The sequence below is a fragment of the Euleptes europaea genome, chromosome 19, assembly GCF_029931775.1.
Source record: "Euleptes europaea isolate rEulEur1 chromosome 19, rEulEur1.hap1, whole genome shotgun sequence".
In the NCBI taxonomy this organism is placed as follows: domain Eukaryota; kingdom Metazoa; phylum Chordata; class Lepidosauria; order Squamata; family Sphaerodactylidae; genus Euleptes; species Euleptes europaea.
Genome location: NC_079330.1, coordinates 2,294,651 through 2,310,460, shown reverse-complemented (window position 1 = coordinate 2,310,460; position 15,810 = coordinate 2,294,651). Strand labels below are relative to the sequence as shown.

At 46.8% G+C, this 15,810-nt stretch overlaps 2 protein-coding genes across 3 annotated transcripts; one reads left to right on the top strand and one right to left on the bottom strand.

Annotated features, from left to right (window-relative positions):
* On the top strand, positions 1-5,399 carry LOC130491257 (F-box only protein 6-like). The gene is made up of 5 exons (XM_056864969.1): positions 1-259; positions 1,735-1,861; positions 3,165-3,260; positions 4,273-4,408; positions 5,253-5,399. The coding sequence occupies exons 1-5, from the start codon at positions 1-3 to the stop codon at positions 5,397-5,399; spliced, it is 765 nt and encodes a 254-aa protein (XP_056720947.1).
* Positions 5,400-6,860: 1,461 nt separating this feature from the next.
* MAD2L2 (mitotic arrest deficient 2 like 2) lies at positions 6,861-14,215 on the bottom strand. Of its 2 annotated transcripts, XM_056865262.1 has the most exons (8): positions 14,160-14,215; positions 12,863-12,981; positions 12,655-12,726; positions 12,339-12,439; positions 11,373-11,467; positions 10,184-10,257; positions 8,434-8,526; positions 6,861-6,922 (listed from the first exon to the last, which is right to left on the bottom strand). In XM_056865262.1, the coding sequence occupies exons 1-8, from the start codon at positions 14,197-14,199 to the stop codon at positions 6,881-6,883; spliced, it is 636 nt and encodes a 211-aa protein (XP_056721240.1). In that variant the 5' UTR covers positions 14,200-14,215; the 3' UTR covers positions 6,861-6,880. The 2 variants fall into 2 exon arrangements, with proteins under 2 accessions (XP_056721240.1, XP_056721241.1); XM_056865263.1 differs by lacking the exon at positions 12,655-12,726.
* Positions 14,216-15,810: the final 1,595 nt, after the last annotated feature.

The window sequence follows — 15,810 nt, the reverse complement described above, 5'->3', positions numbered from 1 at the left end:
ATGGTCCACATCGGAGAGCTGCCCGAAGACATCCTGCTGGAGCTTCTCTCTCTGGTCCCCGGCAGGGACCTGATCCGCAAGTGCCGGCTGGTTTGCGCGCAGTGGCGATACCTGGTGGATCAGGCCACCCTGTGGAAACGCAAGTGCCAGAGAGAGGGCTACCTGCCCAAGGGGCAGGACAGGAGCCTCCCGGACTGGAAAACCTTCTACTTCCTCTGTATCCTGAAGAGGAACTTAATCAGAAATCCTCTTGCTGAAGGTGGGCTCTTGGAAACAGAAGGAGGAGAAGAAGAAGAAGAAGAGAGCTCCTCCCAGATTTTAAATTTGGGCTGCCCCCAGCTGCGTCCTCTAGCTTTTAGGACACGATGCTCTGAGGTTTCTGAACTGGCTGGTCGGTTTGGAAAAGGGGTTAATGACTCAGCTGAGGGGGAGCCCAAATTTTAATGCTTCCCCCCCCCACACAAACCCCTAAATAAACCCCGAATGTTCCTTGCCTGTGGAAAATTAGGCCACTTATTCACGGGAGGTTTTGCCTTGGATTTGCCGCTCTCTAGATGCACAGTTTTTCCCATCTGAATTCTCAAAACTTTGCATGGGGGCTTGTTGAGAATTGGGATGGGAAAAACGTGCATCTAGAGAGCAGCAAATCCAAGGCAAACCCTCCCATTCATAAGGGGCCTTAGCCTTTTGAGAAAGGGGGAGAGGCTAGATAACTCTTTCCTGAGCTGTCTATTTTCTGCAGGCAAAGGGTATTTCAGGTGTGGGCCATTCAGATCGAGGCTGGTTAATATTTATTTTAATTTGATTACATGTTTTTTTCTTATTTTAGAAGCTGCATTCATGCATTTCGGAGTGGTGCATGCCACTCCTGCATTTTATAAATAGTTATGCTAGAAAATAACTAATAAATAACAAAAATCTGCTTAATTAATGAGCATTTTTTAAATTCACCGTTTTGAATCGATTCATCAGCTGACCGCTGTGGTTTCAGCTAAAATAAATGGTTTTATCACACCTGTATTCTGAAATGTGGAAAAAACAGAAATTCATATAGCTGGAAGCCAAAAGGAATAGCCCAGAGCTGAGATGGAAACAAATTTGGAGTGAGGTGAACATAACTGAAATTGAAAGACAACCCTGTGTGCGTATTGGTTTTGCGTATATTGGTTTTGTTCCGGTTTGGCTTTCTCCCCAAGGCATCATGGGAATTGTAGTTTGGTGGGGGGGAGGTCTCAGAATTGTTAAAGAACTACAGTTCCCAAGATCTCCGGAAGAGAAGGCATGACTGTTGACTCATTAATTCTGTGGCGTAGACTGGGTCTTGTAAAAATATTAAGTTTTTAAGAATTTGCTCTATTTCTGGAAAAAAAAATACTTTGCAAGGTTTGAATTCTGTCTTCTTATAGGGTTTGACTATGTTGCTAGATGTTGGTTTCAGCTGCTTTTCCTATGACTATATAATGTATTAGAAAACAGTATTGTTAGATCTCTGCGGGGTTTCCAGCTATGTTTTAGGGTTCTTTGATGTCTAGAATTTGAGCTTGCAACTAGCTAATTGACTTCAGGTTCTCCTAAAGGATCCTGGGAATTGTAGTTAGATGCTGAGACTCCTCCGTTAGGAACCCTCGAACTACAGTTCCCAGGATTCCTTAGGGAGGCAGAATGACTATTAACTATTGGCACCCCATCCAAGCCTTTTCCTTTCTCCTTAACTTTCTGTGATTTTCCCCACAGATGGTTTTAACCACTGGGAAATCGTCTCCAGTGAAGGGGATGAGTGGAAGGTCGAAGATTTGCCCGGTGCTCACGGGAGAGAATTTCCTCATCCACATGTTAAGAAATATTTTGTCACGTCTTTCGGGTGAGATTCTTGGTCGTGGACTTTTTGAGCATTTTATTTCTACACAATGATAATCATTGGTAAGAACTGGTATGAACGACTCCTGTAGGATGAACAACTGTTTTTTCCCTACATTAGAATCAGAGTTGGAGGGGACCACCAGGGTCATCTAGTCCAACCCCCTGGACAATGCAGGAAATTCACAACCACCTTTTATTAGGACCAACCAGATTAGTGCAACAGAATTGTGGATGGTCCATTAACCAATGACATTGCAGGAAATTCACAACCACCTTTTATTAGGACCAACCAGATTAGTGCAACAGAACTGTGGATGGTCCACTAACCAATGGTCCACTAACCAATGTCGTTGGTTAGTGGACCATCCACAGTTCTGTTGCACTAATCTGGTTGGTCCTAATAAAAGGTGGTTGTGAATTTCCTGCAATGACATTGGTTAGTGCCAGAAACCTTTAACCAGGTAAGATCTCTCCCTTGGGAGAGTGCAACTTTTTGTATGATTCAACAACTTGGGGGAAGGGACATGATGGACTTGGAACCTTCATACATGTACGGTGGCCGTGTTAGACTATTGAGATTTGGGAGGGGAGGGGAAACTTTTGAAAACAGGATGTGGTTTAATAAGTAATCCCCAAAGAGCCTGGCTGGCTCAGGCAGGAAGTCCATTTAGTTCAGCATCATTTCTCACTGTGGCCTGATGTCACATGAATGCATGAAGCTGAACCAGACCCTCAGCCCATCTAAGCCAGTATTGTCCACTCAAACTGGCAGTGGCTCTCCAGGGTCTCAGGCAGAAAAGGGTCTTTCACATCACCTGCCTGATCGTATTTAACTGGAGATGCCAGGGATGGAACCTGGGACCTTCAGCGTGCCAAGCAAGTGCTGTGCCACTGAGCCACGGCCCCTCCCCACAGTCTCCCAGAGGTCCACAATCAGAATATGAAGCAAAGAACCCTCCTGTGCTGTCGCCCTCCAATCAACTGGTGTTCAAAGGCACACTGCCTCTGAACATGGAAGTTCTACCGTCCTCAATCCATATGGATCCTACTGCTCACCATTTCTCCAAACAAACCGAGCAGGTAGAACTCAAGGGCTCCTTTCCACCTTCTGACGGTTGCCAGGGTAAAAAAAAACTGCTAAAAAGCTTATGAAGAGGGAAGAAGAGATCAGGATGAGGCAGAGAGCAAAGGACCTCTCCTCTCCGGGGCACAAGCAGGTCTCCATCGCTGCTTCCTAGTAGTTCAGAGTCACTCTCTCCTGCCTTCATCCTGGGGGTGCTGATTGATCCTACCCTGTCCCGCAGGCTCTGCATGAAGCGTCAAATCATTGAGTTAAAAAAAGAAGGCTACTGGGAGGAGCTGATGGACGAGACCAAGCCGGATATCGTGGTGAAGGATTGGTGAGTGGGGGTGGGGAGGAAGCACCCAAAGTAGAACCTGAGACGGACAAGTTGTGTTTGAGTGTGTGGGTTGCCCAAATGCGCTGGAGTCAAGAGAAGGAAGGATGCCTGCCTGCTGCCTTTTCTCCCTCTGGCCCTGACAACAGCAGCTTGGCCCATTTAGGGTCTCTGGCTGCTGCTTCTCCATTTGGCCTCAGACTAGACCCAGGCAGGATTGTTCTCGCTATGGCCCCATGTTCGAGGCTTTTCTCCCTTTCTCATAATACCAGAACATGGGGTCATCTGCTGAAGCTGGAGGGTGAGAGATTCAAAACTGATGAAAGTATTTCTTCACACGACGCATAGTTAAATTGTGGAACTCCCTGCCCCAGGATGTGGTGATGGCTGCCAACTTGGAAGGCTTTAAGAGGGGAGTGGACATGTTCATGGAGGAGAAGGCTATTCATGGCTAGTAGTAAAAATGGATACTGGTCATGATGCATACCTATTCTCTCCAGGATCAGAGGTGCATGCCTATTCTATTAGGTGTTGTGGAACACAGGCAGGACAATGCTGCTCCAGTCATCTTGTTTTGGGCTTCCTAGAGGCACCTGGTTGGCCACTGTGTGAACAGACTGCTGGACTTGATGGGCCTGGGTCTGATCCAGCAGGGCTTTTCTTCTGTTCTAAGGCTTTAAGAGGGGAGTGGACATGTACATGGATGATAGGGTTATCCATGGCTACTAGTCAAAATGGCTACTAGTCATGAGGCATACCTATTATCTCCAGTACCATGGGAGCGTGCCTATTGTACTAGGTGCTGTGGAACACAGGTAGGACAATGCTGCTGCAGTCGTCTTTTTTGTGGGCTTCCTAGAGGCCCCTGTGTGAACAGACTGCTGGACTTGATGGGCCTTGGTCTGATTCAGCAGGGCTTTTCTTCTGTTCTTGTGAGGCTGTTCTGCTGTTTAGGTTCTGCGCGTGTACCAGAGCTCTGTGCTTGATGCTTTCCTTGCCCCCTTCCCCAACCCAGGTACGCTGCCCGGTATGATTGCGGCTGCCTCTACAAGCTGAACGTCAAGCTGCTGTCTGAAAACTACATTGTCCTGGAAGAGTTTGACCCGGACGATGTGACGATAGAGCAGTGGAGCGATGCAGAATGGCGTGAGGTGACGTAACCGTGCTGGGGCAGTCTCTCCCTTCCGAGTTGGGGGTGCATCAAATGTCCTTCTTTTGCCACTCTCCATTCTCTTGGTTTTCAGTGTTGCAAAATTTCTTTAAGGTCACAATAGGTTTGCTGGGTTTTTAGGCTCTTGGTTCCATGTCTATTGCTGGTGCATTTTGTGCTGTGAGCCAATTTGAGTTCCCAAGACCAAAAAAAAAAAAACGTAAACAAGATTTACACACAGCTGATACAGAATTCTGCAGGGGAGAAATATCATAGAATCAGAGTTGGAAGGGACCACCAGGGTCATCTAGTCCAACCCCCTGCACAATGCAGGAAACTCACAACTACCTCCCCCCACATACCCAGTGACCCCTACTCCATGGCCAAGGTGACCTCCCTCTCATGATCTGCCTAAGGTCACAGAATCAGCATTGCTGACAGATGGCCATCTAGCCTCTGCTTAAAGACCTCCAGGGAAGGAGAGTTTACCACCTCCCGAGGAAGCCTGTTCCACTGAGGAACCACTCTGTTAGGAAGTTCTTCCTAATGTCTTGACGAAAACTCTTTTGATTTAATTTTAACCCATTGGTTCTGGTCCGACCTTCTGGGACAACAGAAAACAACTCGGCACCCTTGTCTATGGGACAGCCCTTCAAGTACTTGAAGATGGTTATCATAATTCCTCTCAGTCTTCACGTAGTCTTCTATGTACACTGTCTCTCTCCCCCCCCTTCCCAATGACACTGCATAATCTCCTATCCTGCGTTTGCTAGTCTGGAATAAAATATGATGTGGGCTAGAACAAAGCTGGTGAAACCCAACCTTTCTCCCCTTCTCTTTTTCAGGTTTTGCACACTTTTCACAACTACCCATCTGGTGTTCGCTACATCCTTTTCTGTCATGGAGGCCGAGATACTCAGTTTTGGGCAGGCTGGTACGGCATCCGCGTAACCAACAGCAGTATCACTATTGGCCCAGAGGTAGCCTCATAAGGAGGGGGAGAGAGCACCCTGCCAGGGGGTGGGTGGCTTCAGATCGAGCCGCCCTCGCGGCGCTTTCTGAACTCTCATACAATTGGTGGGTGAAGTCTCCCCCTCTTGTTGCCTTTGTGATTTCAGACGTCCTCTGCTTTTTCTGGAGATGTCAGTTAGCACCCGGCAGCCTCGACTGCAGCATTTCCTGGCCCTTAAACCCAACAAACGCTTAACTTTTGTGCTTGTAGAGGGAAGCACGTCTGAAGAGTGTGGGAGGAAAGGCATTGGGTTGGTTTCTGGGAACAAAGGGGTGAAACCATCAGAGGAGAGCATTTTACCCCAGTTGGGTCTACTTTCAGAGACAGTTGACAGATAAAACCACTGGGAAAAGCTGTTTCCTATCATCGCTGCAAAAATAGTTTGTTGTTAAAGGCACAGGAATTGTGCAATTGGTGGGCAGGGAGAGACAGGGGGAAGAAATAATACTACATTTTCAAGAGAGCTGACAGTGATGACAGTTAATTCTTCCCTATGTCTGGCCTAGGGGGTCAATTCAGCCTGCTCATTTCCCCTCCCCCATAGAAGTCACTGCTGCCATTTGTCATTGAAGTGTCTATTGGCCCTTGGTGGCCGCTACACATTTCTTGTTTTTACCCTTTGGCCAAGGAACCAATTTCAGCATATAAAAAATTAATTGCCACCTGTCTATTCTCTTTGGGATGTGGAGGAACAACATGGTCTTGCAGCATTTTGTACCAGTGTCTAAATAAAAAATGTTCAACATCCATTTGCATGATTACAGAATCCTCCTCTCCCACCAGAATCCTCCTCTCCCACTTTGAGGTCCTTCAACTGGAGATGGTGCAGCTCCAACCTGGGTCTTTCAGCTTGCAAAACAGACCTAAATCAAATAGCGTCTGATTGCTTCCAAGGATAGGGTTGTTAACCTATTTCTCACCCACAGCCCCTTCTTTTCCACTTCAGATCCCGGACAAGCTGGATTTCAGGAGTTGCCTGGAACTGGTTTATCATAGAAAAAAATCTGTTTATTGAGCAGCCAGAACTGCTACCCCAGTGCCCGAGGGCTCCGTACAAGCGGACCACTCTGGAAAGGCATGACCCCGACAAAACAGACAAAGACTCTTTGAAACTCACACGGGAACTTTAGAACCAAGAGTTAGAAACGAGGGCTTTTGAAGACTCGTAAAAAACACAGAATGCAACTCCTCTTTCCACATACACTTAAAATGAGTCCTGATAGCGGCCTGGAAACTTACTATACACACCCCAAACACAGTCATACAAACTCACTGATGGCTGAACAGATTGTTCTTCTAGGAGTCTCTTCTATAGACTGGGGTAGGAGCGCTCTAGAAAAACATCTGCACATAGGTGCCAGGGAGGAGGGGGTGGTCTTAGCACCAGGGGGCTCTGTGCCCCAGAGTCAGCTTGGGTGGTGGTCTCCTTTGCAGATCTCAGCATTGCAAGAAGCGTCGTGTTCAGCTGCCTTTCTGAGCACGCTCCTCGACATAAAGCTGCATCTAGAAAGAAAGCCGGGGAGGGGAGACTTTAAAATCATGTTGAAGAACCAAAATAAGTAGACCCTGTGGAACAGCCAAGACCCTAGAGCAGATGCACAGATCAAGACAAATAAGCTCTCCAAGGTCTCAGGAAGAAAAAGGGTCTTTCCTTTTAAAAAAATCTGGAATAATTTTTTTAAATTCTTTACACACAGAAAATGTCCAACAGAAAATTCAAAATTCATCAAGACAAGCAGTATCAGTACAGTATTTAATCTCACAATTCTGTGACATAAGCGGAACATTTAATCGCTGCCTTCGAGCATTTCATATAAACCAAAATTAGTTGCCCAGCTGATTCGCCGTTTGTCTCCAAACATCGATGTTCTTCAAAGGCTTCCTTTTTTAAATAAGCTGTCAATTTAATCATACAGAACTTATCCTTTTGACTTCTCTAGCCCCTTTTTTTCTTGGAAGATAATTTTTCTTCCCGTGTCTGGCAAAGAGGACAACTGCTTGTAAACAGGGTCTTTCTCCAGCACCTGCAATGATTTGAAGTGGCGACTGAACCTGAAAACCTGAATGCAGGACAGCGGTTCTACTGCTGAAGTAAGAGTCGTCCCCAATATAATATGTGCTAGTGATGGTATATTCAGAGGAAGATCCTGGCCAGCCTTTGAACTTTAATGGGGTATGTGGTTTTTTCATAACCCCCCTTCCCAGAGCAGCTTATCCTGTAACAAATGGGGGGGGGGTATTTGACAAGGATACACCATCAGCTGCAAACAGGTTCCTGGCTCTGATAAATTTATTTTATTTTTAACGCTATTTGTAGTCCACCTTTCTCGCTTGGACCCAAGGCGGATCACACAGAGGGCGTCAATACCATCAACGGATAGGATGAGGTTGAACAGAGGGCTGCTCTGACTGATGGGAATGCCAAAGCTAGAGGGAGGGGCTGATCAGGTGTCCAAAATACTGAAGGGGGAGGTGGAATGTCTGTGCTCTGCAAAAATCCTCTCCCTCCCCTAAGCGAGCAGCAGAAAAAGTTACACATAGTCGATACCAACAGAGAACAAGTTGGCTCAAACAATTTAAGTCTGGCGCCACACCGTGCTTTGTGATGATGAGATGTCCGTACAAAACCGTGTGCTGAGAGCACTTTGCACCCGCTTGTCCTTTTCCTAATCACACCCTCTGTGCACTTTCTACACCTCTTTGCCTTTATCAGCCAAATGGCCATGAGCTAATCACAAAAAGTCAAGCCAGGGCTGTAAAGCTCTTGGGAATCAGGTGATCATGAGCCACCAATCACATGCAACTACCAGCTATATCAGCTGCAAGGCCTGCTGGGCTGCCCCATTTCTAGGGTCTTCTTCCTGAAGCGGCAACCAGCATCATCTGACTGGGTCCCAGCTCCAGGTGTTCATCAGATTCCCAGTTGCAAGAAACTGAGCCCGGCCAGCCCAGGAATGTAAGGACCTGACTTCCCTGGGGGACACCCCCTCTCTGCTCTTCCCTTCCTTGCTCACCTTCAAAATATCCGAGGTCATGGTCTTCAAAGGGATCAGCCGTGGGTCTTGCATGTGGACGTCCTGTTCGTCTGCTAGGATCCAGGGGAAATCCTTCAGGTCAGGAGGCAAACAGGTTTGGTCACTCAGGGCCGGTTCACACATGCATGGAGTCGCTTTGATTTATCTGCATGCAATGACTGCAATACTTGGTAGGTAAGAGTGTGCACGAATTGAATTCACAAATTGCGCACATCAGGTATGGAAGTTGTGTCTCTGGTACGCTTGCAAGAGTGATTTGCACTCTCCCTTTAGTGCAGGCTGAGAGAAGTAGCCGGAACAATCTCAATTAACTCCTGGTTCCGCCTGCGGCTAAGCCACACTGGCTTTCTAGTGAACTTGCGTCATGCAAACTGGCTTTTGAAGGAGAGGGAAGGTGGTAGTGCTTTTCAATCACACAAAAGGATCTTCAAAAGAAGAGGCTAGAAAATGGAAACTGTATACTATGCATAATCGCACTAAGGTTACAGGGTGTTAGATAATTAAAGGGTAAAGGTCCCTGTACAAGCACCGGGTCATTCCTGACCCATGGGGTGACATCACATCCCGACGTTTCCAAGGCAGACTTTGCTTACGGGGTGGTTTGCCAGTGCCTTCCCCAGTCGTCTTCCCTTTACCCCCAGTAAGCTGGGTCCTCATTTTACCGACCTCGGAAGGATGGAAGGCTGAGTCAATCTTGAGCCGGCTACCTGAAACCGACTTCGGTTTGGATTGAACTCAGGTCGTGAGCAGAGCTTGGACTGCAGTACTGCAGCTTACCACTCTGCGCCATGGGGCTCCTAATTAGATAATTAGAATACCAATATTAGAAGTCTATAGAGGAGAAGGGGCAATAGAAAGCAGATGTCTGTAAGTAGTAGTTTGATTAATTTTAAAATGAGTTAAAACACTGGTAAAATAAAAACTAACAGTATTTAGGCAGCAATGATAAAAAGAACATTAATCTGATATTTGAAGCCTTATGTGTGTGTGTGTGTTAAGTGCCGTCAAGTCGCTTCCAACTCACGGCAACCCTATGAATGAAAGTCCTCCGAAATGTCCTATCTTTTGACAGCCTTGCTCAGATCTTGCAAATTGAAGGCTGTGGCTTCCTTTATTGAGTCCATCCATCTCTTGTTGGGTCTTCCTCTTTTCCTGCTGCCCTCAACCTTTCCTAGCATGACTGTCTTTTCCAGTGACTCTTGTCATCTCATGACATGACCGAAGTACAACAGCCTCAGTTTAGTCATTTTAGCTTCTAGGGTCAGTTCAGGCTTGATTTGATCTACAACCCTCTGATTTGTTTTTTGGCAGTCCACGGAATCCGTAACCCTCTCCTCCAACACCACATTTCAAAGGAATCTATTTTCTTCCTATCAGCTTTCTTCACTGTCCAGCTTTCACACCCATACATAGTAATAGGGAATACGATGGCATGAATGAAGCCTTATGGATGGCTCTAAATATATGTTCCCTTTGAAAGACATGTTTTGTATGTATGGGTATGGATGTTTTCTATTTTTACTTTAATAAAAAAATTGGGTGGGGGGAATAAAGAAGAGGCTGGGAGGAAAGAAATACCCCCAGGACATCCCATTCACCATTTACAGGACAAGAAGAAACGTTTAAATATGAGAGAGAGCTGATAGATTATTTGGCTATTCAGGATTGCTAGGAGCTGATCCCCTTCTGGAGCGGTCATTTGTATGATCCTTTGCAGATCTGCTCCTACCTTGATCACCTGGATCTTTTCCATGTTCCGGGTGGCAGCTTCTCTTGTGTGGACTAAGACCGTGAAAGTACAGCCTGCAAAGGGGTGGGTGGGGAGAATTAGCAATTGTTTCAGGAAGCTGATGTTTGCAGATGCTTTTGGGGGGGCAGGATCCAGGCCTCACCCCTTGAGCTCTGCATAACGGGCTGCAGATTTGTCATCGTCATTGAAGTTTCTACGAGATGGTTTGCTACTTCCATGGGGGGGGAAGCAAGGGCAGCTACTAGACCTACACACCTATTACTCTGGAGTAATCTGCAAGTAGCTGAGGAGGAGGGTTTGTGGTTGTTAGGCTATCCAGAGAGCTCCCCACTGAACCACAGTAAAGGGGAAGAAGAACAGTATAGAGTTTAAATAAATTATTTACCCAGCACCTAAAACAAAATTATTGCAGAGTTTAGTATTAGAAGAAAGGTTCAGCATAGGTTTCTTTGCATGCATTGGACGAAAAAAATACAAGCTTCTAGTTCTCAGTAAGTACTAGAATAGACTACAAAGAAGGTGGCCTCCTTAGGATACAAATATTTTTCTTGTGAGCAAAATTTAAAGGGTTCTTTTGTGTTATAAGTACAAATATATTTGTTTAGGGTTCTTTCTGGACACTAAACACTTTCCTTTAAAAACGTTTCATAGGATAATTATAGAATCATAGAGTTGGAAGGGACCAGCAGGGTCATCTAGTCCAACCCCCTGCACAATGCAGGAATTTAACAACTACCTCCCCCACACACACCCAGTGACCCCTCCTCCATGCCTGGAAGATGGCCAAGATGTTCTCCCTCTCATGAACTGCCTAAGGTCATAGAATCAGCATTGCTGACAGATGGCCATCTAGCCTCTGCTTAAAAACAATTATATGCATACCCTTGCAGCCTTAGTGCCAATCAAAACAGAGTTTTTTCAGATATTGCCTTCCCACACTTCTTTGAATGGCTGTGAACATTCCATGACATCACCAGCAGCTCAGCCAATGGCTAAGAGGGCTAGTAGGACAGGGAAGCAACAAACAAAAACTCTGCTATTCAGCTTGATTTTTTAAAATAAGATGCATTTGGTTTAAATCGCTGCTGACTACTATCACTTTAAAGAGGAAAAACAGGCCAGAAATCTCAGCAAGGCAGCTGGAAAAAAATTTCCTCTGCCGACTGACCTGGTGGATTGTTATCCAGTACCGCATCACACACGCTGATCTTCAGAATAAAAGCACGCAGCAGCTGTTCCACGTGGTTCAGGAGGGAATCGGAGCTGGGGCAAAGAAAGAGGGCAGATTTCAAAGACAGAAACACGTTCACACAATCAGCTACAGCGGCTAGCAAACCCTCGACAGGTCAAGCATCCTTCCTCTTCTCTTGCAAAATGAAGAATGTGGGAATCTTAGCAATTCTGAGTGTGTATAAAAATGAAGGCTTTTCTTACCAAAGTGGTTCAACTTGTGCCTGGACAGCACCTCTTTACACTGGGGGCATTCCTAACAATGCTTTTTGTTTAAAATTCCTTGCCCAGAGAAAACTGGAAAATGAGGAAGACGGGAGGCTTCCAGCCCTTGACAGGCTACGTTTTTAAATGAGCAGAGATATAGTTTTTGTTTTTCTATACAGAATAGTGTTTAGCCCTGTGGGTGTCTTTGAGAAGTGGTACAGTCCTGGCAGTGGGTTGCCATCTCAGAGAGGTGAAAGTGGAGCCAGATGCCGGGCTACTCTTCCTCATGACACCACCGGTCAGAAATGTGTTATTTCTACATAAGCTCAGCTCCATCCCTAAGGTTCTCACCAGCTTGCAGTTATTTAAAGGCTTGCCTTTAAAAAGGTATGGAATTTTCCAAAGTAGCAAATTAATGCCGCTGCCCCCAACATGAGTTACTTGGAGGGCAGCTTTGGGTCAGCAGCTTGTACCCTACACCACTCCGCTCTGCCAAATTTGAAGCCATCTTCCTCCTGACCCTCTTCTGACTGGGAGGTTCCTTAGGCCGGAGGAAGGCTTCAAACAGAGCTTCCACGAGTCCGAACAAACTGCTCCAATCAAGTGTTGTTCTGCAAGTCATCCCATAAGGTCTGCGACCCGCCCATCTGCAGCACGTAAAAGATGCCCAGTCCAGCTTCTCCAAGGAAGCCCTCACCTGATTGACAACAGGGGCGGCTGCGTGATTTCAAAAACAAACCGCTCCACCGGATGATGCTCTTTGTCCAGGATGACCACCACGACCTTTTCCACGTCATTCTGAAAAGGAAGTGCAGATTTTCCTCCCCTTTCTGTTTGACAAAAAAGTTCTGTGAAATTTTGCCTGTCTCCATCCCAAATGAAACCATGCCAGCAACTGTTGTTGATATACCTGCTGAAGCATCTCAGCAAAGAGAAAATTAAGCTGCAAGATGGATAGAACGTGAGAACGTCACTGCGGTCCCCCAGATCAGGTTTGGGTTTTGCAGACTCACCTTTTCCAGCAGTGGTTTGATACAATGAAGGGTGTCTTGGATGTACTGATTCAGCTCCGGGTGGCAAGACATCTATTCAAACAGAGTTAGGAATCTCATTATTGTTATTTTTAAAATAACAGCCTGTTTTCTCCCTTTCCTACTCCCAGATACCTGCTAACAAGCCGAGCTTTGCCCGGAGTCCCTCAAAAGCAGATCTGGCTCTCACCTGGACAGGTATGTTGTATTTTTTCCTCTTCTGGAAAATCCCAGTGGGGTAGACTTCCCGGACATAAAGAATGAGGTGGACAGCCACTTCCAAAAATTCAGAAAGTACATCAGCAACAACTGAAGAAAGCAAAGGGGGAGGGGAGTTGAATTAAAGGCTGGAAGGAAACAGGTGGAGGCAAAAGCAATCAAGCCTGAGAAAACACCATCAATTTCAAAAACTGAAACTTAAGCCAGGGCCTCTGAGGCTCTTCACACACTCCCTGAGGAGTAAATCCCACTGGATTCAGGGAGTTATCTATGCATAAACATAAATTATTGCACTATTAATCTGTTTGAGCAACAGATTAAATCAGTGAACACTTTGATTCATTTTAATGGGGAAATGGTTGTCTGAGAAGCTGAAAGCGTTTATTAGGAAGATATTTTTATTCATTTGCATTAGGGAATGGAGGGGGAAGAAAAATGTTTTTTTTATTTAAGCTATTTTTAGTCTTCTACTTGATAAAACTCAAAGCAGTTTAATATCCAAACACAATGTATTCAACATTCCTCTGTGCCCTTCGGCTCTGGTCTTCCGCCAGCAGGCGAAGACTTCTTTGTTACACGGCATTTCCTCAATGTTCCTTCTTTCCTAACTAGCACTGGATCGCAGGTTTTCCATCGTAAATTATTTTTTGTTTCCAAAACAAGGTGCCTGCATTTTTTCAAAACAGGCCCAAACCTTCTTAGAAGAAGAGTTGGTTTTCAATACCCTGATTTTCTCTGCCTTTAAGGAGTCTCAAACTAGTTTACAATCACCTTCCCTTCCCCTCCCTACAACCCTGTGAGGTAGGTGGGGCTGAGAGAGTTCGGAGAGAACTGTGACTGGCCCAGGGTCACCCAGCAGGCTTCATGTGGAGCAGCGGGAAAACCAACCCAGTTCACCAGATCAGAGTCCGCTGCTCTTGACCACTACACCACGCTGGCTGACCGTTTCCCATCCCTGCCTGGGAGGAAACATGGGTCCATCACAAGAACACATGAAGCTGCCTTATACTGAATCAGACCATCAAGGTCCATCCAAGTCAGTATTGTCTACTCTGACCGGCAGCGGCTCTCCAGGGTCTCAGGTGGAGGTCTTTTCACATCACCTACTTGCCTAGTGCCTTTAACTGGAGATGCCGGGGATTGAACCTGGGACCTTCTGCGTGCCAAGCAGATGATCCACCACTGAGCCATGGCCCCTCCCATCACCCTTCATGGGACTCAAGGGGAGCTCAGCATCCGCACAGGAGGAAGGGCGTTCCTCTCCTTACCTTGGCCAAAGTTGAGGTCCTGCCGGGTGAGGGTCGTCATCCTTCAGCTCCACCTTGGGAAGAAGGAAGCAGAGCTGAATGTCGGGGTCCGGGGGCACCTGGACCACCACTGCAGCTCCTCCGCGCTTACTCAGAAGACAGCAGAGGGGGTTTACTCCCAAGTAAACCTGCACAGGACTGCAACCCGAATCGGCTGTCGCAGGCCAACGCAAGCATCTAGGACCAGACCTGCCCACGGGAAGGCTGCACCCCTACACCGGCTCCCCTGCTAGGAAGCCTGTCTGGGTTCAGGGGGGCTTCCGAGAAAACAACCGTACGGGAGGGATGGAAGGGAATGAGAAAAGTACGTTATACAAACAATGTATGTAGGATAATGTAGAATATAGTTGAAATTTGTATAAAAAGAAACAATTTTAAAAAAATTGAAATTTGTATAAAGAGAAACAATTTTTAAAAATTGAAATTTGTATAAAAAGAAACAATTTTAAAAAATTGAAATTTGTATAAAAAGAAACAATTTTAAAAAAAAAGGAAGGAAGGAAGAAAACAACCGTACGGTTGCTCTGTGTACGAGTCCGGCCGCCATCCTACACCGAGCACCGTTGGGGAGTGTTACTTACTCCGGAGTAAGCAGCCATGCTGCGGTCCTAGGTGCTACTTGGGAGCAGGAAAGGCAACGGGGCTCGCTGGCGCGGAATTGCGCCTCCGCTTTGTCTGCAACGTGCGCGCTGAATGCCTCCCTCTCCCCCCCCCCACCCCCCCCCCAGCTGATGCAAGCGCTCCTCTGCTCCTGCATGGGAGAAACCAGGCATACCTTTTACTCGGGAGTCGGCTCCGTTGGCTGCAGGGGGGCTGACTCGCGAGTAAGCACGCCTAGGAGCAGCCTGCTCGCCCTCCGGAGCGCCCCGCCGGCCCGCGCCCGCCTCCTGCTTGCCCCGGTGGGTCTCCTCGGCTGCAACCGCCCCGCTCGCTGCTCCGGGGCGGCTGATCACGGGGGAGGGGGAGGAGGAGCAGCGTCCGCCGGGCCCGCCTCGCCCTCCGCCGGGTCCTAGCGCCCGACCCGTGCGCGCCGGGCATCGCCCGCTCGCGGGGCTCGGGTTGCCAACCTTGGCTGGGGGAGACCCTGGAGATCTGGGGGGCGGAGCCGGGGGAGGGGGAGGGGGGAGGAAGAAGAAGAGTTGGCTTTTATATGCCGGTTTCCTCGACCTTTTTAAGGAGACTCAAACCCCCACCCACCAAGCCACCCACCCACCCAATGAGTTGGGTGGGGCCAGGGGCGGACTGGGTCTCAAAATATGGGTTGCCAGCAGACAAAGGGGGCCCACCCACCACTATAAGGCTATCATTTAATTTTTATGAGAAATAAATAAAATTTCCCCCCCAAAAAAATGCATAAGTGGAAAAAAAGGTACAATTAACATTTTTGCGAAATAAATGTATATTTTTTAGTAATTGCAGCGTACATCTATTGTACATGTTACTGGCAGCATTCAGTAGATACTAAATGTAAATACAGATTGTTATAATTGAATTTTTAAATTATTTTTTTAAATTTTAAACAAACAATTTTAAATAAATCTGTTATATTTTCAAGCGACTAAAAGGTTATTAACATTTTTAACATATTGTCTAATGTTTAAGGGGGCCCACT

Excerpts from the sequence above, each read along its gene's own strand:
- MAD2L2 (XM_056865262.1), bottom strand. The coding sequence starts at position 14,199 with ATGACGACCCTCACCCGGCAGGACCTCAACTTTGGCCAAG. Across the intron at positions 12,982-14,159 it reads GGACCTCAACTTTGGCCAAG|TTGTTGCTGATGTACTTTCT; the intron begins GTAAGGAGAGGA and ends TGCTTTCTTCAG. Across the intron at positions 10,258-11,372 it reads ACTGGATAACAATCCACCAG|GCTGTACTTTCACGGTCTTA; the intron begins GTCAGTCGGCAG and ends ACCCCTTTGCAG.
- LOC130491257 (XM_056864969.1), top strand. The coding sequence starts at position 1 with ATGGTCCACATCGGAGAGCTGCCCGAAGACATCCTGCTGGAGCTTCTC. Across the intron at positions 1,862-3,164 it reads TATTTTGTCACGTCTTTCGG|GCTCTGCATGAAGCGTCAAA; the intron begins GTGAGATTCTTG and ends CCTGTCCCGCAG. Across the intron at positions 3,261-4,272 it reads GATATCGTGGTGAAGGATTG|GTACGCTGCCCGGTATGATT; the intron begins GTGAGTGGGGGT and ends TCCCCAACCCAG.